Source organism: Aquarana catesbeiana, linkage group LG05 (genome assembly GCF_042186555.1).
Source record: "Aquarana catesbeiana isolate 2022-GZ linkage group LG05, ASM4218655v1, whole genome shotgun sequence".
Classification (NCBI taxonomy): domain Eukaryota; kingdom Metazoa; phylum Chordata; class Amphibia; order Anura; family Ranidae; genus Aquarana; species Aquarana catesbeiana.
In genome coordinates, this window is record NC_133328.1 from 594,021,428 (window position 1) to 594,046,695 (window position 25,268).

General features: G+C 40.7%; 1 protein-coding gene across 1 annotated transcript in view; it reads right to left on the reverse strand.

Moving 5' to 3' along the window:
- The window catches only part of CSMD3 (CUB and Sushi multiple domains 3), a 1,635,173-nt gene that overhangs the window by 138,049 nt on the left and 1,471,856 nt on the right, over positions 1 to 25,268 (reverse strand). The window contains exon 55 of the mRNA XM_073632169.1: positions 14,547 to 14,720. Coding sequence (XP_073488270.1) covers positions 14,547 to 14,720 — 174 coding nt within the window. The remainder of the gene's footprint in view (positions 1 to 14,546; positions 14,721 to 25,268) is intronic.

Consider the following 25,268-nt stretch of genomic DNA (forward strand, 5'->3'; position numbering starts at 1 on the left):
TCCCAGTCTTAAGCCTTGTACACACAATGTGATTGTTGGCAGGGGATTGTCTGTTGACAGACTGTTGTCCTAAAATCTAAGCGTTAGTACGCTCCTTTTGACAATTGTTGTCCAACTTTCAGCCAACAAATGTTGGATGGCAGGCTAGTAAACATTTAAGCAGACAATGATCTGTTGTCAGATTTTCAGACGGTCAGTATACAAATCCATCACACAAAAGTTGAAAGTACAAACACGCATGCTCGGAATCAATGCTCACCAAACACAAAATTAGCAGAAGGGGCCCAAAGGGTGGCGCTCAAGAGCTGAAATTCCTCCTAGTACGTCACTACGTTTGTGTTTGTTTCACAACAATTGTGTACCGTTAGTATGCAAGACAAGATCCTGGCACACGCCCTTTTGACAAAAATCAGATGTTCAGTTGGCCAACAACCGCATCGTGTGTACGAGGCTTTAGTCTGTAGGGTTCAATATTGAGTTGGCCCACCCTTTACAGCTATAACAGCTTCAACTCTTCTGGGAAGGGTGTCCACAAGGTTTAGGAGTGTGTCTATGGGAATGTTTGAGCATTCTTCCAGAAGAGCATTTGTGAGGTCAGACACTGATGTGGACTAGAAGGCCTGGCTCGCAGTATCTACTCTAATTCATCCCAAAGGTGTTCTATTGGGTTGAGGTCAGGACTCTGTGCAGGCCAGTCAAGTTCTTCCACCCCAAACTCACTCATCCACGTCTTTATGGACCTTGCTTTGTGCAGTCATGTTGGAACAAGAAGGGGCCATCCACAAACTGTTCCCACAAAGTTGGGAGCATGAAATTGTGCAAAATGTCTTATTATGCTACCGCTTTAAGAGTTCCCTTCACTGGAACTAAGGGGCCAAGGCCAACCCCTGAAAAACAACCCCACACCATAATCCCCCCTCTACCAAATGATTTGGACCAGTGCACATAAAGACATAAATGAGCAAGTTTGGGGTGGAGGAGCACAACACCTTTGGGATGAATTAGAGCCGAGACTGCGAGCAGTACAAACCTGACAGAGGTTTTAAATCCTTTTCATTCAAAATAGCTGGAGCCCACTTTAAGAATGTGAATTCCAGCACAGCTGATATCACCCAGGGTCAGAAAAGGTATGAGGATTATGTAAGTCAGGATCATAAAACGGGCAAAGACCATTTTCAAATGTATATCAGTTCACTCCAGGAGTAACTTCATTTCCATATCTTGATAAAAATTTATTGCTAACTTCAGCTTCAGACAGATACATTCACAAGGTTATCTGGGAACCCTGCTCTCTTCTTTTTCCTTAATTGCTTTTGAGATTTATAGAATACTGATTGATATTTTTTTTATTGGAGTCCAGGGAAATACATTCAGGAAAGATATAAACATTTTGTCGAATAAAGGGTGAAAGTATTATAAAAAGTTTGGATTGATTAGACTGCCAAGAAGGTTCATTAAAGGAAAAATATTCTTTTGTTATAAAATTGACATCTATGTACGGTTCCTATACAACTGGTTTGTTTGCACAGCTAAGTGCAGAAATAAGACTTGAAACAAATTATCATCATACCTTACAATAATTTTTCTTTATTAAGTTAAAGTAAATGTAAACTCTAATTGAATGGCATTTAGTGTAATAAAGTACCGTGCATCATAAACAATTCCCATTTTTTAATAGTGTTCCTCTGCACTGCAGCCTCCGTGCGCCCATTTTATCTATATGAATGACTCCTTCCACTGATGTTACTTAAAATACGTTCATGACACAGTGGGACAAGCATATGCAATGTACAACAGTATGCAGCTTGTAGTCTGCATTGATAGAGCAGTGAAAGGGTAAAAATACAGAAGAACAACATGGAGATAGGAACAGAACATTGTCACCCCATAACAGGACGTTCCATGGTAGTGTGAGACAGACTGTCTGTCACTGTGCAAACATGAAGATACAGCCTTTTCAGCAGGAAGAGGACCTTTGAAATTTATTGGAGACAGGTTAGTGTTGCTGCCCTCCAGAGGTGTCCAACCTGCGGCCCAAGATGGCTAAAAATGCAGCCCAACACAAAATCGTAAACTTTTTGTTTACTTTTTTACTTATTTTGGAATTTTTTGTAAAAATGCATTTACATTTAGTGAACACATGCAACAGAAGAAAAAATGGACAGTGTCTCCTTATTGGACTTTTTGAAGTTTTAACTTCCCAAAGAAAAACTCTCACTCTTCACAATCAAGCTTTATTCATGTCATCAGTTTTTGGCCGCCCCTATATTTGTGAGCGACTATTTTCAAGGATGAAGCAGACACAGGGCAAAATTAGAACCAAAATATCTGATAAGTGACTTGAAAATTCTTTGAGAATTGCTACTCTATCCATCAAACCAGATATTGAATGCATTTGTTTACCAAAAACAGTGTCAAATGTCGCACTCGTTTTATGTGGGCCATTTTTACTTTCGTAAACTCAGATAGGTACATAAGTGATATATAAGTGATTGTTCATTTGTGATCTGTCCAACTTTTTCTTCCCCACAGCTCCCTTTGTTGTTAGTGTATTTTATTTGTGGCCCAAGAAAATTTCTCTTTTTCCAATGTGGGCCAGGATGGTCAAAAGGTAGGACAATGTGAGAACAGCTTGAAGCCCAACACATGGAGAGCACATGTCAAAGACCTGTTGATGTGGAAATATTAAAATTAATATTTATATCAAGGAGCTTCAAGGGAACCATTGTGAGGACTTTCTAATTAAATTACCATGCCCCGTTTTATGTATATGTATATATATATGTATGTTGTTATAGGAACATGTGTGCTTAATATATTTTTGGGTTTAATCATGAGAGTTAGGCCTAGTTACTGTTTTCTATATCTCAAAAGACCAACGTCTTTTGTCTGTTGTCTGCATAGTGAATAAGTTACACTATTCTCATTGGGGTGAGGAGCAGACATTGTGTCTCCACCTGATTATAAGTCTTTAAAATGCTCATTTAGGCTAGGATCAAAATGGGCTGACTGTTTTAAATCAACAGATAGACTTAACAACGGTAATCATGTTTCAGACAGAGAGGCACTGAAGAGAGTCTAATGCTTATGTGAGAAGCATGATGACCAACTAGACTTGAAATTACCGCCAATCAGAATTTGATGCAACTCTGGACCAATGACAAGGTTCCGGGGAGGTAGAACCTGAATGGGTGTAAATAGGGGCAGAGGGGGGGGGGGGTATAAAATCAGTACAGAGAGCTACACACCTCTTCTTCCTGTCAGTGTATCCCCCCAGGCAAGCATGGTCACGTAAGGGCTGTCTATGTAATGTATCTGTATCTGTATTGTATAAAACTGAGGAAATTAATGTTTTTACTATGGGATTTAGGGAGAAATCATTCCAAACAAAGAAACAAAATAGGAATGATCAGGGAGACAAGGAGCAATTGTCAAGACTTGGGCCTTTGGCAATTGCCCAGTCCTTGTCAGCAAAGTGCTCAGGGGCTGACATGAACTGTCACCTTTCAGAGAAAAACTTGTGTTGTGGCTGAGAAAAAGGGAGAACCACAACACAAGTCTGATACCCCAGTAAAATATGAAGTACAGGGGGATTGGGGGTACAGGAAGAGGAACGTAGAGCAGCAGGACATGGAGAGGAAATAGCCATGTTGGCATTAAGGGAAGAAAGTCTCCAGGCAGAAGGGACACTTTCTGTCGTGGTGACGGGAGAGGATGTGAAATTAAATTTCACTGGTAGAAGCTGTAGTAAGCATACAGGAAAAACGTCACTAATCTTTGCGGCCAGGTGGTTAGCGAAACAGTATGAACATTTGAAAGTGCAAAACACATCCTTAAAAGAAGCGCTAGAAATAACCAAAGATACAATCAGTACTTTAGAAGCTTCTATGTCAAATTCTGAGGCTATCCACCAGCAATTAGTACTAAAAAAGCAAAGATTACAGGAGGACATTCATCAGTTGGGAAAAAGACTGAAGAATGCAGAAAGGGAAGTGAAACTATTATCTGTCAGCTGCCAGGAGCTGTTTGCTCAGTTTTCAGATAGAGTAGATAACAAAGCAATGGATTTGGGTATGTCTGAACTCAGGGGGACATCCTCCACACCTAAGGTATGTACCAACAAGAATAAATTCCTGGAAGGTAAGAGCTCTTTAAAAAATGCCCCTATATTTTGTAAACAGCCAGCTACTAATCCAGTTGTAGCCATCGAACATTCTCAGTGGTCTAAAACAAAGCTGTTTGTTAAGAGATGTTGTACCACTTTAGATAAGATAAAATGTCGCTTATGTGGGGTGTTTGGTCACATTGCGAGGTTCTATCTATCCAGTTCCAGTGAAAAACGTTGGTAAACATAATCCATATAGGACCACAAGACATGATTTTGAAGTGTACACTGCACGCTTTGCCACGTGGCCTAGGTGTAAAAAGTATGGTCCACCTAGGTCATGGGTCCCATTCCAAAATCCTGAGAATGCATCCATACAGGCTGAGAAGAAGCCAATGAAATGGGATGGATTTATGAAAGAATTTCAACCTTACAAAACATATGTTATGGGTTTAAGAAGAAGTACAGATTATTATAGAAAACATGCTGATATGTGTGATGTCTAAAGTTTGTCTTTAACCTAGCTAACTGTGTGTGTGTGTGTGTGTGTGTGTGAAATATGGAATATATGTTGTGTTGTCTAACTCTAGGTCTGTTGTCTCAACTGCTGAGAACCCACCCAAATGACTCCGCTCTTTCTGACCAGGTCGGTGAGAGTGTAAAGCGAACTGTATTGACATGCAAATTACCTGAGCCAAGATAAATATCTGTAATAGTGAACTGAAATGTGTATTTACTAAAATGTGTTTGTTTTCCAGAGAGACAGTTCTGCAAGAGGTTCTTTGTGGTGAGGTATTATAATTTGTAGATAAATGGTACCGCTAAAAGGTTTATTACAAGTTGCTAATTTTTCTTCTCACCGTGGTGAATAACTTTTTTGGGGGAAATTGATGGTATACCATAAAACAAAAATCTACGTGGATGAGTAATTAAAGTTGAGATCAACAATTTTTGGTATTTTAAAAAAAAGAGTGCACTATTCTAAAACAAATAAGAAAGACTTTCTTTATGGAATAGAATGTAATGTATATTTGTGTTTCATATGCTAATGTTTTCTTACAGGTATATAACCATTGGTTTATTTTGTTTCTACATGGAAAATGGAATGTTTATTACTAAATTTTACTGGTGTTTTATCCCTCAGATTCGATGATTGGGTTTCATGGCTTTCAGAACAAAAGGATATCACACCCTCCATAGACAACCTTATACAAGATTGTTTTTCTTTTTCCTACTTTGTCGGGTTTCACATGTGAATGTTTTAGGTTTTCATCACCATTATCTAGTTGGTGCTTCTATTTATCAGTTCATTCAGCTATGTTTTGAACTACCTAGTGTGTGTTGTATGTTCTGATCCGACATGTATGAAGCTCTGGTGTGAATGGGTTTCTTTGCTCCACTGATTAGCAGAACCAACTAACTGAAGCCCGCATCTCCAGTTCTCACTTAGTTTTTTAAATGAAAAGTTGAGTAAGACTGCAGGGGATAATTGTCACTCTAACACATATCTAAGAAGTGTTATAAATCTCTGTCAGTGTTACAGCATTTAGTGGTAAGAGTGTTTTGGTATTATCCAGAGTTTGAATTGGATCTGTCATAGATCTGTTACAGATCTGTTTCCTATTCCCAAAGATCAGTGGCTATGCTGACTTTTTTGCCTCTTTTGCCTAACCCCCCTGCTGTTATTGTAATTAGTTACACGCCCATTCATGCCTGTCTGTTCAAGCTCCACTCATTGCCTCGGGCTAAGGTATGTTAATGTCCCTAGCAATCTGTGTGTCCCCAAGTGTATTTCAAGCCTGTTTCCTGCCCAGTGTCACCAAGCAACTCAATTTTTTCCTAGAGTTCCCTGTTTGTCTGTTTTTATGTGGCTCTTTGTTATCAATTGTCTAATGTATCTTTGGCATATCTGTCACTAATATCTGTTTGTTTCAAGGCACACCAGTCGGCTCTAATTGTACTCCGTACTGCTCAGTGATCCCGGCGCCTCAAGGCTGCAAGGGATTTTTCTTTGCCTGTTGGCAAGTTGTGTCTGGTAGCAGCAGTTCCTAGAGCTGGATATACATTATGCAATTTTTGTTGTTCAATTTTCTCTAGATTTACCTTCAGATGTTTAGTACGTGAGCCTGCCTGATTGCATACAAGTTGGGAGTGTATAGGTCTGGCCTTGTATTGTATGGATTTGGGTGAGTCTGGAGAAGAGTTGTGCAGGAAGACTGTGTGGGGTGTTACCAGTTCTTGACTTTTCCAAGGGCCCTCACTTTCATTATATGTGTGGGCATGCTGTATTCTCCTCAGTTAATACCCATAGGTGTCCTTCCTGTCCTAGACTCCTTGTGTACCTTAACTAGTTGCCTGTGTCCTGCATGCCAGGAAGACCAGTGCCCCAGTGCTACACTATGCCCATGTCATTCATGTGAGTCCTGTCTGAAGAGTTTAGATAGTTTATTATAAAGAGAGGCTTAATGGAGACTGCCTTTGGAGCTGGAGGTGGTGCACTGGGTACCTTGAAACACTATGGAGCTGAATATACTCAGGATCACATTGGGAGGTCTTGTGCTATTTATCAGGGAAGCGGTTAGGAAAGCCAACTAGCTTTGTCCAGCATCCAGGACCTCAGAGAAGTGACTGAATTTTTCTCAGTGGGACAATTTTCACTTTGCAAGGACAGGCAGGTGAGGGTAGTATCCAGGTTGCCTATGAGTCGTAATAGATTGGTGGATGACTCAGTTCCAGAATTGTCAAAATCTAACTTGCACTGTTCTCATCTCTAATGGCAGGGATGGAACATTGTGCAGCTATCACGATCAATCTGGGTATTATCCTATCAGACTCTACTGTGTCCGGACAGCCTCAGATGACTGGTACTGATAAGTGCTGGAGAAAGGAAGGTGTTGTGCTATGGGAAAAGGACAGAATCAGGAGACAACAATGCTGGCACAGGGGGGGGGGGTCGTGTTTAATGGATGCTGGGGTAGTGTCCCAACTGGTCCTAAACAAAGTTAAAAATACTTGAGACCTGAGACCAGGGTACTGGTGCTGGTATCACATGTCTTATGATGCACTGTTTTCAGCATCGGGTTAAGTTGTACTCAGCAGGGTACACTACCTCAGGGAGTCTATTGTACATCTCCTCTTGCCCTTGGCATGGATATAGCAGGAACACCGGGTTGTACCCTGCTCACCCCTGAAGAAAGGTTTTATAACAAACCTGACATCCCCCTACACCTACTGAAATTTCCATTGGGATTCGGGAAGGAAAAAACTTTAGGGTAGTTGGGTAGTTTGGGCAACAGGATTTAGATAGTGCCAACAGTTTGTGGAGAGCGTAAATAGAAGGGCCCTGCTCAAGGGGTTTATGATCTAAGGGGAGGAGGGTGGTACAAAAATAATAGCTGCTAAGAATTATCTGATATGGAGCTGGCTGAGGTAACATTTTAGGTAGAGGCGGGGTAGGCTTCCCGGAATAAAAGAGTTTATAGGGATCACCTAGTGGTGGACAGGGTAGGAGCTGGCTGGACATATTGGGGTGGGGAGTTCCAGAAGTTCTTAAGCATGTCCTGAGGTTGAGCATGGGAGGAGGTAACAAGGGAGCATTCAGGTACAGTCTTTAGTAAACTCCACCCTGTTGCTGTCCCGATGTGGGTAACTATTAAGAGACCGATGTAGAGTATTGTGCGCATTTAAAAGAGGACCCTAGAACTATATATTTCTTTTTTGTTGTTTTGGGGAGAAGCCTATAACAATTTGATTACTAATGTGCAGTCAGGTTTACCTGAATTCTAAAAGTTTCAAATAATTTTTTTCTCTCTCTTTGTTAATATCTGTGTACCTGACCTGCAAATATACTGCTAATTACTAGTATGGGAGAGGAGTTGCCCTTTTTGTTAAAGAAATATATATATTTTTTTGTTTTTGTTTTTAGCAGTCAGCAATAGTTTTTAGGGCAACTAATGTATTTGTTTTTTTTTAATACAGATACAATGCTCTTTAACAGTCTAAAATAGAATCTAAACTAAAAATCTTGGTTGGGGCAGCATTAAATCTGTCATTTTTTTTTGTTTTTGTTTTTTTCATTATTATTTTTACTATTCTTCTTGTTCATTTTCATTACTCACCTCTCTTCCGTTCCTTTTCCTTCTTTAACATTATGCTCTCTAAATTATGCTCTCTAAATTTTTCTTTTGGTTTCTATCGTCTATCTCCTCAAGATAATTTAACACATCAGTCATATAATTTTTGTTTTTACAAATTAGGAGGCATGAGCATTCCTGCCCACCAGTACCATATTTTACACCCAGTGAAACGAAAGTATTCATGGACATCCAGGTCTTATGTCTTAATGTAATTCTACCTCCCCCAGTCTGCCTACTGCTTTAACCTAACCCCCATGAGCAGGCGTGGTGAACCCAGGGACCTGGCAATAGCAGGCAGTGTTGACTATTCCTACCATCAAGGGTCATGGATGATAATGGCTATTGCGCTGACTCTTTACCCTGTGGGGACCCCACTTTACTAATCCACATTACATCCCTTATAAGTATTTAGTTAGTCTTAATGGCCAACCCTCTGCTCATGTCCGGCATTCCTCCAATAACTGTATACTGATATTCTCCTTTTTTTGCATTCATGCACGACTGTCCAGAGGCCCGCCCGACCACCACCCGAAGAAGCAACAACAGCCATACCATTTCTTGAGACAAATGTGCAACGAATAAGACTCTGCTGAACTTTCCTTCAACATGCTGAAAAGTGCTGTCTCGTGGTCCGATCCAATTGGTGCAAGAATTACACCGTATTCCCAAGTTACAGGACTAGATATGCCAGGATCCCACCATCGATGTTGGAGTTCCGCTCTTCCAAGACAGAGGAGCATGGAAACATCGCAGCACAGGCACTCATGGTCCAGATGTGGAGTCTCAAAGGCACCAGGATTGGTTTGCTGTCTCAAGTCTACCTCAATGTGTTCTGGCGTGTTCAAGAAAGGAAGAGGAGGCCTCAGTGGTGGTGGGGAAGAGTCGGGGCTTCTGGACTGCTGTGGGTGGGTACAGGATCATTGAGGGAGGGCATACGTTCAAGAATGAACTTCAGGGGAACTGATGTGGAAATATTGAAATTAATATTTTTATCAAGGAGCTTCAAGGGAACAGTTGTGAGGAATTTCTGATTAAATTACCATGCCCCGTTTTATATATATGTGTGTGTGTATATGTGTATATATATATATATATATATATATATATATATATATATATATATGTGTGTGTGTGTGGTGTTATAGGAACGTGTGCACTTAATATATTTTTGAGTTTAATCATGAGAGGTGGGCCTAGTTACTGTTTTCTGTATCTCAAAAGACCAACGTCTTTTGTCTGTTGTCTACATAGTGAATAAGTTACATGATTGAATGTGCATATAGCAATAGTGCAATCCTAATAAATTACCAATGTGCATGTGCTAATGTTTCAAACCTCACTAGGTTGTCCAATAAACTAGATATAAATAAATGTTTAGAAGTGATACAAAAAACTTGATACTACAATAACAAAAATACAGGTATGTGAAAATAAATAAATAAATAAAATAAAAATCAAATAAAAAATAATAAGTAGTCCCAAAAGTGTAAGACAAATATAAAATATTAAAAAATAGTTGAAATTATATGAAACAACCCCAAAAAATGAGCGTGCCAGGTCCAAAAAATACAGTTGCGGGATATCCTTGGAAGGTCCATAGGAGCTGGATATCGGTTGGTAAAGTTGGAGCCTGACTGCATGATCGGTGCATCAAGCCTATATGCTCTGTGAGATACCGCTGTAGGGGTTACTGGAGCTGGTAAGTGGTGACCCAAGAGGGGGAGCACTTAAAATTCACCTGGATTTTGTTCCTGTGTATCGTCACCAAGCACTTAACTATCATATAAGACTTTGGTTGGATTGATTTTTGATGTATTTTTTGGACTTGGCATGCTAATTTTTGGGAGTCGTTTCATATAATTTCAACTATTTTTTAATATTTTATATTTGTCTTACACTTTTGGGACTATTTATAATTTTTATTTGATTTTTATTTGATTTATTTATTTATTTTCATATACCTGTATTTTTGTTATTGTAGTATCACGTTTTTTATATCACTTCTAAACATCTATTTATATCTAGTTTTTTTTGGCAACCTAGTGAGGTTTGCAACATTAGCACATGCACATTAGTAATTTATTAGGATTGCATCATTGGTATATGCACATTCAATAGTCACTATAGGGGCACATAGCACCTAACAAGTGAATAGGGACTTTCGTCTTTCATTATATAGGTAGTGCCATTTACCCTCATACTTGCACTATTATCACTCTAATCCCCTATTGGGGACCTAGCAGGGTAGGCTGCACACCTAATTTCCCCTTGGCCTAAGCAGGGATATATTATTTTATTTAAAGTTACACTATTGTCATTGGGGTGAGGAGCAGACATTGTGTCTCCATCTGATCATAAGTCTTTGAAATGCTAATTTAGGCTAAGATCAAAATGGTCTGACTGTTTTAAAGCAACAGATAGACTTGACGAATGTAATCATGTTTCAGACAGAGATGCACGGAAGAGAGTCTAATGCTTATGTGAGAAGCATGATGACCAACTAGACTTGAAATTACTGCCAATCAGAATTTGATGCAATTCTGGACCAATGACAAGGTTCCAGGGGGGTAGCACCTGGATGGGTGGAAATAGGGGCAGGGGGGGTATAAAAGCAGTACAGAGAGCTAAACACCTCTTCTTCCTCTTGGTGTGCCCCCCCAGGCAAGCATGGTCATGTAAGGGCTGTCTATGTAATGTATCCACATTATCTTATTTCTCTTTTCTTTTCTCTAACTCTATCCTAGGATTTGCCTTAATACCTTGATAGCATCTGTATGTCAATTGTAACCATATCTCCTTTTTGCATTAATTATCTTTATAGACTGGCAATGCTTTATTTATAACATCACTATGTTATGTTTGGTAATATCTGATTATTCTAACGTTTCTTTTCTGTACAAATAAATTAAATCTTTGTATTTAGCACCATTATCATTCCTTATTGATTTCATGGGTTATAGCTGCAACCGCATTGGTTGATTCATATAGAGATAAAAGGTTTTAATCACTTATGTTATGTATCATTAAGCGTATAAGTGAGGTAGGTAAAAATAACCATAACATTGTCTGGCCTAAACAAACAGGCTTCTGAGCCAGACCAACATCTAAGAATGATAGTTGGAGACTGTGAAAGGACTGAAGTAGTCCTCCACCCAAACAGCCAAGTGTGTCTGAGCTAACCATGTAACAGCCTATATGTAGGCAGACAAAAGGTCCAGTCTGGAATCAGTACAGCAGAGGGGCTGAAGGCCTGATGAAGGAGCATGCATGTTCCGCATGCATGCCATGCCCACCACTCCTAGCATAGGTGCGTGCAGCCTGTGCACCCTAAAGCTCAAATACAGATCAACAGAGACAGTGGCTAGGGGTATGCACATGCCACGGCTGTCATGTGATGCCATGGCAGAAATTATAGAGAGCAAAACAATATTTTTTAGAATTTTTCATTTATCTTTTTTTTACTTTTTTTTTTCTTTATTTTGCACATGCCACGGCTGTCATGTGATGCCATGGCAGAAATTATAGAGAGCAAAACAATATTTTTTAGAATTTTTCATTTATCTTTTTTTTACTTTTTTTTTTTCTTTATTTTTTTTTAAGTGCCCTGTTGGGGGGCTTTGGTGAAATATCAGGGGTCTTAACAGAACCAAGATGTCTCACATTTAAGACTGAGCCTTAGCTGCACAGATGAATGAACAGGAAGCACTTACAGGCTCCCTATTAATATGCAAAATGAAGTATAGTAAACACAGTTTACTATACTTCAGTGATGAATAGACACAGGAGCAATAGGTACCAATTGCTCACTGTGTTCATTCAGAACAGGAAGGGTCCAGTAAATGACATATTTAACAGCCCCTTCCCCCTGCAACACAGCTGGAGGGAGGAAGATGAGGAGAAGCTGGGAGTGCTACAGGGGGAGGAACAAGATAATCAGTGTCTGCAATAAGGTAGTTCAGCTGGTCCTCCTACTCGGAAGGTACCTGGGCCCCCCTTTTGAACTGATAGGACCCAGGGCCGGTATAGGAGGGCCAGCTTTAGTGCCTTATCAGTGGCCCTGGTGCACGGTTTGATTAGGGTGTGCCCAGGCACACTCGGCACACCCCCTGCACACGCCTATGACTCCCTGTGCTTGTTGTCATTGCTGCCTCCCCAGGGCTCCCAGACCACCAGAGACTCCATTCACTGCAGGGCAGAGAGTGCATACCAGCAGCCAGCTGCAGTTGTGTCTGCCTCTCTTTAGGATGAGCCTATTTTACTTTTGGATCTTGTAAGTTGCCATTTGTCTGTTTTTAGAATAAAATCGACATACGGCTATGCTTAGAACGAGCTGCTCTCTCTCTATTCTCCTCAGCAGAGGAGCTGAGACTGAGGTAGCTCTGTCTTAAGGAGGAAAAGACAGGGCCATGAGACAAAAATTCTGGAGGCTGAAAGGCATTTGTGGTTTTTGCTATGTTAAATAACCCTATGTGCTGCATATTTTCAAATTGTAGCTACTTTTGACATTGTTTTGTGGTTTCACATATTTTAGGGTCTACAGTAAAAGTGGTTAAAGTTGACCTCATAAATAAGCAAATATTAACCACTTCAATACCAGGCACTTTTGTCCCTTCCTGCCCAAGCCAATTTTCAGCTTTCAGCGCTGTCGCACTTTGAATGACAATTGCACGGCCATGCTACACTGTACCCAAACAAATAATTTTTTATCATTTTGTTCCCACAAATTGAGCTTTCTTTTGATGGTATTTGATCATGGTTGGCATTTTTATTTATTGCGCAACAAATAAAAAAAAGACCAAAAATGTTGAAAAAAAAAAAGTTTTTCTTTGTTTCTGTTATATAATTTTGTGAATAAATGTTTTCTCCTTCACTGATGGGCACTGATGAGGCTGCACTAATGGGCATTGATAAGGTGGCACTGATGGGCACTGATGAGGTGGCACCAATGAGTTGGCACTGATGAGGTGGCACTGATGGGCACTGATGATGGGCACTGATAGGTGGCACTGATGGGCACTGATAGGTGGCACTGATGGGCACTGACAGGTGGCACTGGTATGCAGCACTGATGGGCATTGATAGGCTGCACTGATGGGCACTGACAGGTGGCACTGATGGGTACTTATGGGTGGCACTGATGGGTGGCATGGGTGGGCACTGATAGGCATGGATGGATACTAATAGGTGGCACTGATGGACACTGATGGGTGGTACTAATGGACACTGATAGATGGCACTGCTGGGCATCACTGATGAGAAGACACCTGTCAGCCACTGACTTACTGGCACTGACTGGCAATATGTGTGGGCACTGATTGGCATTGTTTGGGCACTTACTGGAATCCCTGGTGGTCTAGGGTGGCATCCATGGTGATCCATATGTTGTGGTAGTCCTGGTGGTCCAGTGTAGGCATCCATGGGGGGAAATGCTGATAAACAATCAGCAGAGACCCCCCTGTCAGGAGAGCCGCCGATCGGCTCTCCTCTACTCGTGTCTGTCAGATGCGAGTGAGGAAAAGCCGATCAACGGCTCTTCCTGTTTACATTGTGATCAGCCATGATTGGACACGGCTGATCACGTGGTAAAGAGCCTCCTTCAGAGGTTCTTTATCGAGATCGATGTAGCGATGTGTCAAACTGACACACCGCACCACCGATCGCCGCAATGCGCACCCCCACGGGCTCGCGGCGGTTGTTATCCTGCTGGACGTCATAAGACACCCAATCAGGATAACTGAGCCACCGCCCAGCCGTGATTCTACTATAGGCCGGGCAGGAAGTGGTTAAATAATATTTGGATGTGAGTGTATAGATAATTGAATCTTGATGCATTTGTGTATTTCTTCAAGGTCTATGCAATAATCCAGTGTGAAACTGTGTGAAGAAACTTCCTGTAATAAAGACCTGTCACTGCTGCTGTCTCTCCTTGTTCAGGGTGACAGGTCTCATCATCACTTAGCTTTAGGCAGGCAGACTTTAGTGGTCCCTTCCACAGCTCTTTTATCATAGTGTATTTATACTTTTTATACCTTTGTTGCTATTAAGGACTATATTTTAAATAAAAGTTTTTGTCTCCAGGGTTCAGCATTTTATCTTCACAATTTATATGATCAACCTAGAGGGGATTTTTTTCTACATAAAACTAGAGTTTGAATTAAATGCTGGCCATAATTTAAAAAAAAAAAAAAAAAAAAATCATCCTCAACCCAGCTGTCATGATTCATATTTAGAAACAGCAATAAAAATAGTTAACAAGTGTCCATTTAATAGGAAGCAAAATCACAGCTATTTCATGTCTTTCTTACCTTTACAAATAGGAGGAGGATGACTCCATTGCCGGTTGGCTTGGCACTGTGCCCGAGTTGGACCTTGCATAACATATCCCATGTTGCAGGAGAATGTTACAACGTCATTGTAATTAAAGCCACTGCCACTTGTTCTTCCATAAATTGGACTGCCAGGGTGACCACAGCTAACAGCTGCCAGGGGACATGAAGATCAAGAAAAAGAACACATTTGTTAGCCATTCATAAAAAGTACAAGTAATTTTGGCATAAAATTAGTAATGTGTGATTGCAAATGAAGCTGAATTGAAGTATAAAACTCAAATAAGCAGGCAACAAAAGTATTGTAACTGGAAAAGATTCATTCAAATTGAAATTATTTAAATGAATGCATTAAAGCTCAGTTGAAGTCAAGAGAATGAGGATATCCCTCCAAATTATTCAGCCCAGGTGTTTTTTTTTGTGAAGGGTATTGTTAGAAGTGTATGTAAAGCTAAAACCTTTATTTTAGAGTATGAAATGATTAAAAACCCCAACAAGTTATTTTTTTTGACTGTGCTGAGGAATAGAAATTTCCCTTCACTTTCTGTTCTGTAATAGCAAATGAGGGGAAATCTCTCCAAAGTAAAATAGTGAGAATATAGTAGAATAGCTGGGAGTATACTTAAACTAATTAAGGGCCACAGAGGGTAAGGCTAGAGGGTTAAATATAGCCTATATAATACCAAGTTGACATGCTTGTTCTAGACTAATGTACTTTCAAACTTGTGACACATCACTTGAAGAACGCACTTTACTGCTCCAGTATGAATATGTCTCTGTGCACAAAGCTAGCACCATAAAGACATAGCTTGATGAGTTTTGTGTAGACTCAAGTACCCTGCAACGACCTCACAACTTGGCTGAATGGACACAAATTCACGCAGACACAGTCCAAAATCTTGTGGAAATCCTTCTCCAAAGAGTGGAGGCTGGTGTAGTTGTAATAGGGAAGGGGGGGTTGTTAAAGCTTAATTGTAGGTTTGTTTGAACAGGTCCAAACAAACCATTTCCTTCACTGACAGGTGCGCTTGCTTTCAGTGCTGTATAAACTGTGCATAGCATTGGCTAAAACAGCATACAGTACTATGTCCTGTTCCTAGCACAAAATTGAGTCTAGCTGAGCGCTGCTCAGCCATTCAGAGGAAGCTTTGTAATTTTTTAATGAATACAATACTGACTGGCTGAGGTGGAGGGGCAGGCAAATGACATCAGTCTCTTCACCTCAGCCAGAGGAAGCCTTATATTCAGAACATACCTGTACAAATTTTCCTTTGAGTGGCTGAGAAGCCCTCTGTGCAACTCAATTTTGTTTCAGAAATGTGACAGGAAGTCCCCATACCGCTACTGGAACTTCAGCGCTGTATACTGTATATACACAGTTTATACAGTGCTCATAGCAAACACACCTGTTAGGGCTAGTTTACACTTGCTTCAAAACATGGCTTCGGACACAATTTGTTAAAACTCTCTGAACGCCAGTCAAAGCCCCTGTCACTAAAAAAAATGGTTAGCTTACAGTCCTGTTTACACCTTGCTTTTGTTTGGTGCTTCCATGAGGCTTTGGTAGAACTTCGATGGGGCATCAGTGGGGCTTCGGTGAGGCTTCGTGGGGCTTCGATGAGGCTTCGGGGTGGTTTCAAGATGCTTTGAAGCACCACTAAAGCTACATGGGGTATAATTTTTGAAGTGAAGCAGAAGCAAAGCAAAGCAAAAGCAGGTGTAAACAGGACTGTAAACTAACCATTTTATTCTGTGAACGCTCTCTGACAGTGTTCAGAGAGCTTTAACAAACCCTCTCCGAAGCCTTGTTTTGAAGCAAGTGTAAACTAGCTGTTAATGTGTGTTGAAGCCAAAGAAAGCCCTTAGTGAAGTAAATAGCTTGTTTGGACCTGTTTGGACCAAAGGAACTATTTCAAGTTCAATCAAACCTAGAGTTAGGCTTTAAATCTTTGTTAATGTCCATGGTTTTTGAATGAGATCGCCAACCATCTGGTATATGTGCGAAGGTCAGTTGTCCACAAACAGTAAAAGAACTTTGTTAATCTGCTATTAAAAGACATAGGGTCCTGATATGCTTGCTTTTTATAGCTATAATTTAATGCATACTGTCACATTCAATGTGTATGATTCCAAATCAGTCAATGAACTTCCAAACACCAAAACACCAGATCATGGGATAATGTGATAAACAATTATTGCAACTTGTGCATAGTGTAGAAAATGTCTTCATTTTATTGAATAGCCACAGTGAACAAATGCAGATTAAGCCAGCTGACGTGTTTCAGCCTTTGTCATAATGATCTTTCTTTTCTACATTACTCTACTCAGCCAGCGACTGTGAATCGAGCACCTGGGAGCTCTGCTATCTATATGGTGTATGGGTAGTAGCACTGACTTTTCTGTTTATAACTTCGAAGTTGGTAAAGTGGGCCAGGAACTTAGTTTTAAAATATTAATCTTCATTGCAATTGCAACAGATTTCCTTATCATACAATACATAGCAAGCGTAAACTAGACATACAAGATAAAATTAGGTGCACTGTGCACATGCATAGAAGTCCTGTAGTTTGGGTTATAAATTCATATAGCAATTTAAATTTAAAGCTAACTGCAAGTTACTACTTGCATAATACCTGCCAAAGAGTTTGCCATACTTTGCTATTACCTGCCAAAGAGTTTGTCATTTTTATGTCACCAGCTTTGTGATCCACGTACCCCTGCTAGATAACACAGCCAAATGTGGGGTCTGCCCTGAATCTCCAGTGCACCATTAGTTTGGTTAATCTATCTAGCTAAACAACTAAAGAATTGTAGCACACATGGATGAACCAACCCTCTGCTTATTCTGCATTCTCCTGCTGTCACATATGCTTTGCATTGAAGCTCAACTGGATAAGAGAACTCAATCTCTCTCTCTCTCTCTCTCTCAGTCTGATCAGATTGCCAAAGGCTGATATCAAGACAGACACAAGTACTTATATTAGTTACATTTAAATATGCATCTAATGCTTTTTGATGGATACATGAATTAATTAACTCTAGTTTTTATTTTGCCTGAACCTAAACTTTACAAAATATTGGGAAAAGAAAGGAAAAAAATCCCTGCTGTCTTATAGCTACATTGTTTTCCACAATTCAATGTTCTATTTAAAGCTTCACTTCCAAGAAGCACAGTCTCTTTTTAAAATGTGTAATATGTCACAGTTGCAGATCGCTATTACCTATTTCCTGGCTGTTCAGCATAGCAGTTACTGTGTGGTTTTCTATAATTGGATGTTGAAAAACACTACATTCACCTTTGCTGCTGTTAGGACTGACCCTAGAGCAATTATTTTCCTTGCTCTATTCTTATACCTATCCAGCAGATTTGGAAAGTCTTGTTTGACAGAGATTCATTCTTGTTTAAAGATTATCGATAGAGTAACATGTTGTTCCCCATGGTCTAATACCCTTTCCTCTCTTTAACTTAACATGAAAACAAATGGAACCGTTGAGTGATTGAATCTGATTACAAGGGATTTAGAGCATATATTTAGAGGGAACTGACAATTAACGATTACAATGTTCAGACCTCACTGTCATAAAGCTGGTATTCAGGTGACCATGGAGTAAATATCAAACAGTATACTAATATGCTGTAAATGCCATTGTAAAAACTAAGCTAATCAAAGATGCATTTGTAAAACCACATAAGAGCTATGAAAAAACAAGGCAAAAAGTGAACAATAAGTGGTGATAATAAGAGCTTTTTTCTATGTTAATATTTAAGTATATGTCTTTAAAACATAATATGATAAAGTTCCTTTAGAACAAACAAACATATATTAAATCACTTATATATACAGTAGATGTAGCATCCTCCTAGTTCAGTGTAGGCTGCTAGGTATATTTAGTCAGCTCCTCTGTAAACAGTGGAGCAGGGGTTGAATACTTGGGGCTGTTCAGTGTCCCACAGGCTGCTGTTATGCTACTTTCCCCGTCTTCTAGAGATTTCTGGAAGTATAGTGGGAAGGAGAGCAGAACCAGCAATCAGAATATTTATGAAGCTTCAGCCAATCCATGGGAAGGTGTGTCCAGAAGGTGGAGGGAGAGCCCATAAATGCCCTGAGGCCTGGCAGCAAAGTGCAGAGTCAAGACTTTCAGGAGGAGAGTCCTGTGCTGGGGGCTCTGCCCCTCAAGCAGAGAGAGGAAGGTTGAGAGAGGAAGCTGAGAAGCCTTTGAGGAAATCAAAGTCCCAGCTAAGCTTAGCTTAGAAGAGAGCCTGGTATAGAGACTAAGAGAAGCCAGAAAAAAGTTTGTGGAAGGGAATCCAACATTCTGGGACTGAGCTGTCTTTTAAGTGTGCATTTAAAGTTCTGGGGTATCCCATGCAACCCATCCCTATTCAAGTTCCTATTCCCAATAAAATTCTCAAAAAAGAAACCCCTTGACTGATTCTTGAGCCAAAGGAACAGCGCTGAACAGGCTGTGTGATGGCTATGCATGCTGTAAGTGGGGGAACTAGGCCCGAATAGCAATATATATATATATATATATATATATATATATATATATATATATATATATATATATATATATATATAGATATACTGTATATCTATATATATATATATATATATATATATATATATATATATACTGTATATACTGTATAGATATATATAGTGGGATTAACTAAAGCCAGAACTCCCTTATCTTTTCTTTTGTACTGCTCCAGTGGCTGACAGGGGTGGGCCAATAATTTACAAAGTCATCCAAAACTCTGCCCCCAGCTACATCACTAACCTACTCTCAAAATACCAACCAAGCCTCTCTCTTCAGTCCTCCCAAGGCCTCCTGCTCTCCAGCTCCCTTGTCACCTCCGCCCATGCTCGCCTCCAGGATTTCTTCAGAGCTTCTCCCATCCTTTGGAACTCCCTACCCCAATTTGTCCAACTGTCCCCTAATCTATCCATTTTTAGACAATCCCTAAAACCCTACTCTTTAAGGAAGCGTATCATGCTTCTAACTAATACACTGTTTTACTTTTTCCATCAGCTCATTCTCCACAGCTATTGCCTTTTGTATCAATTGACCCTCCCTCTTAGATTGTGAACTCTAACAAGGAGGGCCCTCTGATTCCTCTTGTACTAAATTGTGATGTCTGTCTTCATTTTGTTAAGCGCTGCGCAAACTGTTGGCGCTATATAAATCCTGTATAATAATAATAATTGTTTCAAGTGTAAATATGACATTTGTAAATGTAGAAATAATCAGCAGGTCTACTTTAAAGCAGAACTCTTCCTCCTGCAAGAGATAACTGCGCATTTTGTCTAGAGGATAAGGAATAAGGTGATATTCTTACCTTATCCCTCATTTCCTCAGAAGCTTGACATCCTCCCATACAATGCAAGACTCATGGGCATGCATTGTATTGGATGACATTAGAGAGCTTCAACCAGTTTAGCAGCAAATAGAAGAAGCTTGGTGGGGGGGGACCCACTGCAAGAGTATATATATATTTTTTTCCCTGTAATTCACATCCCACAGCAGCTTATACTTATCTTTCCCCCTGCCCTCTAACACTCCATTTACTACTGAGGGATAGGAGTAGAATCATAGCTTACATAGTGTTAAAGACTGTCCCCCCACTCTATGAAACAGCAGCAGTGACTGAGTGGCCAATTTGCAGGCATTAAAGTGAACCTAAACATGAATAATAAGAGTAAAGAGCAGGGATGCATGCGCGGCGTGTAAGATGGCGGACGTGTGAGAGCCGAGCTCTGGTTCCCGTCTCCTTGTCTGCAGCTCCAGCACTGCTAAATCAGCATCCACCGCCCCAGGAGCAACACCATCAGCAGCCAGTGGCCCCCCGGGCACCCTATGGGAAAGATTGGCTACCAGAAAAATATATATTGAGGATTTATCCCGTGGTCACAGTCCTGGCCCAGCCAGCACATGGAGCGCTTCCTCCGTAGGCTGCAATCCTTGGCCTCTAGTAGCCCAGCCGACCCGCCGGAAGACGCTGAGCTCCACCTAGAGGACCACATGTCCTAGCAAACCCAGCTACCTGAGTCTACAGCAGCAGTGACAGTTGCTGTGCTGGACTTAAGGCTACAATCCCTGCTCCAGGACTTGACTCACAACATTGCCAAAGAGGTTGTTAAAATTGCACATGAGTTCAAAGCGGAGATAGATCTATTTGGGAATGCACCGATACTTTAAAAAACAAATTTTATAAACTCGTTCAGTATGTACATGTCTTGGAAGAAGATAATGCTGCTATTAAACACACAGTCTCACAACTCCAATTACAACAAGAAGATTTGGAGAATAGGGAACGTCGTCAAAATGTAAGGATCCATGGGGTCCCTGAAACTATCAGTGACAAAGAACTGCATTCATATCTCCTGGGCCTGTTTGTCACCTTGGCACTCCATATCCCAGATATTGACTGGCGCCTTAATAGAGCTCACAGGTCTCTGGCCCCCTAACCTCCCCCTGGCTCCAACCCGAGAGACATTATTGTTCGCTTTCAATACTATGAAAGCAAGGAAGCTCTCACTATTGCAACTTGTAATAAATCCCGCATAGACATTAAGTAGGCTAAGATCCAAATTTTCAGTGATATTTCCCCCCATTACATTGGCTAAAAGGCACAGTCTATGCCCTGTCACCACTCACTTACAGAACCATCAAGTTCCCTACCACTGGGGCTTCCCCTTCCACCTATCTGCCACTAAAGATGGTGTCCAGTTCTTGTTAAGAGACCTCCATGAAAATGAAGCCTTTATTCTCAATTTGGGACTTCCACCCATCCCTGAGGATGAACTTCAATTTCCTGCCCCGAACCCTAAACCACTCATGACACCAGCCAAGATTTGGACTCCAGTCCATCGGAGATCACAGAAGACCTCTTCAACCCCTCAATGAACTAACCCTTCCAGATTCCCCACCTGATTACCTCCCACCTTCAGCAGATCTTTTTCAATCACATGGACAGACGGCGATTAGTTTGTCTATGCCAATGCAGGAGTCGTTTATCTCTATCTAGAAGGACCCCCCTTCAGGTTTTTTGAGGTTTTTCTTTATTTTTTTTTTGTTACGCCGGCTGCCTCCCACTGAACTTTGTTATATGTTACTCAGAGCAGACGGGACCTCACCGTTAGATCTTGCAGGTAGCTATGCACCTCACCATTGTCCTAGACCTTTGTCTTGGATTCCTGAAGATATTTTTCCCTTCAGGCCTCTCAAAAAAATGTTTTTATATAATTTTTTCATTTTTTTGTTGTTATTTTCCAACTCCTTTTTCAGGTCTTTTTTTTACCTTCTTTTGGTTCTAAGCTCTGTTTTTTTGCACTTTTTCAACATATATGCTATGTTTTTCATGTTTGTTGCACCATGGATCAGTATTTGTCTGCTTATTGTCTGTATATCATTAGCTACATGCCTCTATGATACAGTATATCATGATTCTTAAAGTCTTTTGTTGCAATGTGAAGGGCTTGAATTTCATTAAAAAAAGATGGATAGCTTTGAAGGAATTCAGGTCTTCCAAGGTGGATGTGATTATGATTCAGGAGACTGAAGGGGTTCTTTTAAGTTTGCCTCCAAGCATTTCTCTACTGCCTTTATGGCTTCCGACCCCTCTGGAAAAGCTGGAGTTAGGATTCTAATTAACTGTTCCAGCCCAATACGTGTTCTTTCTTCCTATCTAGACCCCCACGGTCGGTTTGTTCTCCTATGTTGTATTCACCAGAACACATCATTTACTTACATTTATTTTTCCCCCCTCATAAACTATATTCTAGACTGGATAATTTTCTTGTAACCGCCCCTCTACTACCTTATGTAGTCTCATCAGAGATAAACCCTATCACTTGGTCGGACCATGCACCTATTAACCTGGATATGGTTCTATCTGCTCCAACGCCGAAAAATATGTCATTGGCGTCTCAATGATTCCTTGATACAAAATCCCAAAATACAAACTCAACTGCAAAAAAAATTGTCAGAATTTTTTCAATTAAATGAGGGTTCGGTATCGGAGATTTCCACCTTGTGGGAAGCCCATAAGGTCTTTTTCAGAGGTGAGTGCATCTCTGCGGGCTCTCGCCTAAAAAGAGAATTCACCAAGCTGAAACCTTAGCTCCTCACTCAGCTGAGGACTGCAGAGATGCGCCTACTTTAGCCCCCCACAGTGGAACGCTTACGACCTGTTGTCTCGATCTGTAACTGCATTAAATCATTTAACATGAGCAAGATATCTAAATCGTTGCTGTGGTCTAGACAAAAATATTACGAGTCTGCCAACAAACCACACAGGATGCTGGTCAACAGACTTAAATCAGGTCCATTCTTATCAATTCCTGATCATTTAATGCAGCCAGATGGTACCCCCACCTATTGCCCCCCCGTGGTATGTCTAAGGTGTTTGGTAATTTCTACCAGAGACTTTATAACTGTTTGACCACCGAACCTAATTCCCATTCTACACAGCAAAGTTTGAGGATTTTATGGCCTTCTTAAAATTACTTGAGATTTCCCCCAAACAATGATGTATGCTTAATGCACCTATCACTGCCGAGGAAATAGTGGATTAAACGTTTACCGTCCCATAAATTCCCAGGTCCGGATGGGCTCCGTTATATCTACTACAAAACATTTTCCCCAATATTAAGCCCATATCTACTGACCCTATTTTCCTACTTACTATAAGGTACCCTCCCATACTCACAGTTTTTGCATGCATTTATAACTGTTATTCCTAAACCGGGTAAGGACCCCTCCTTATCGGATAACTACTGACCCATCGCATTATTAAACTATTTACAAAATATTTACAAAAATCTTAGCCAACAGACTTTTGCCATTGTTGCCATCATTAATACACAGAGACCAGGTAGGTTTTGTCCCAAGACATGAAGGGAACAACACAAGACGAACAATAGACTTGATAGACCTCCTGACTAAGACTAAACGCCCTGCCATTGTTTTAAGTTTGGATGCACAAAAAGCCTTTGATCGCTTAAGCTGGCCATTTATGTTTGCAGACCTTTCCAGATATGGGTTCTCGGGCCCTTTTATTCAGGCTTTAAAGGCTTTATATTCAAAACCTTCTTCCCAAGTGCAGCTGTCCTCTCATCTGTTGCAGATGTTCCCCCCGAGCAATGACACCAGACAGGGTTGCCCTTTGTCGCCCTTACTTTTTATTCTAAGTTTGGAACCCCTTGCCTTGGCCATCAGGTCCTGCGGCCATTCGAGGGGTGCCGCTGTGACAGTGGGAATATACATTGTCACTTTTTGCCGATGATATTTTGTTGACTCTCACCCATCCCCATATATCTCTACCTTCCCTACATGGCACCTTGGCCTCCTTTGGATCTTTATCTGGGTTTAGAATTAATCCCTCAAAAACTGAGGCTCTACCCATTAACATCCCACAGACCAACTCATCCCTCTCCAATATAACGTTAAATATCGTTAGTGCACTCATACACTTAAATATTTGGGCATCCATATCACACCCTCTTACTCCTCCCTATATCAGGCCAACTTTCCCCCTATGTTCACTGAAGTAACTCATCTATTAAATCAATAGACCTCTCTTCCTATATTTCTTCTTGGAAGAATTAATGTTCTCAAGATGTCAATACGTCTCAAATTGCTATACTTATTTGAGGCGCTCCCAGTCTCAGTTCCAATGTCGCAAGTGAAAGCTCTCCAAAGGAAATGTCTCCACTTTGTATGGAATAACACCTCCCATAGGATTGCATGCTCAGTAGTCCTAGCTTTAAGAAGTGGGGGGGGGTTTGGCCGCTTCGGACATCATTAAATATTATTTTGCATCTCATTTTCGAGTATTGACTTACTGGACATCTAGGGAGGCACCAAACAGATGGGCTGAGATTGAAATGGGGCTTACCGCCCCGGTACACCCATGTTACATGTAATGGCCTTCCTCAAGCAAACACATGCCTCAGCTGAGATCCTTATGCCTGGCTCCAATACTCTTCACCCTATCAATCTGGAAGAGATGCTTAGAGTGGTTTTCCCTTTCCTCTTCCCGTCCTCCATATTGAAATGTACTTTTTAACCCGGACATCCCAGATGGTCTATCCTAAGTTCGGATGCTGCCATGGACTCAAGCGGGAATCTTTCAATTGTGACAACTTGTACACCCAGTGACACATAGACTCCTGTCTTTTGCAGACCTCCAAGTGAAACATCAGCTCCCCACATGACTTTTGTACTAATATATACAATTTAAACATTTTTTCCTCTCTAAATCCCCCTCATCATCTTTAGAGAAACCCACCAATTTTGAACTTTTATGTGCCAATGGCCCATATGAACCCCAACTGGTCTTGTCCATATATAAAATTTTTCATGAAGCCTCTCCCCTAACGGCATCCACTAATAACTATATGAAGAAATGCACCTATATATTACAGCAACCTATATCTCTAATAGATTGGGGGAAAATTTGGAAGTCCTCGTCCAAAATCTCACACTGTGTAGTACAGAGAGAAACTGCAATTAAGATTTTGCCCTTTTGGTATAGAACCCCAGACATCCTACACCCACAGCCCAAAAGCTCCTAGACAATGCTGAAGATGTAATGAAGCTACGGGCACCCACTTCCACATCTTTTGGGAGTGCCCTTCCATTAGCCCTTTCTGGACTCAAATTAAATTCTTTTGCGGAAGTTATTAAACACCC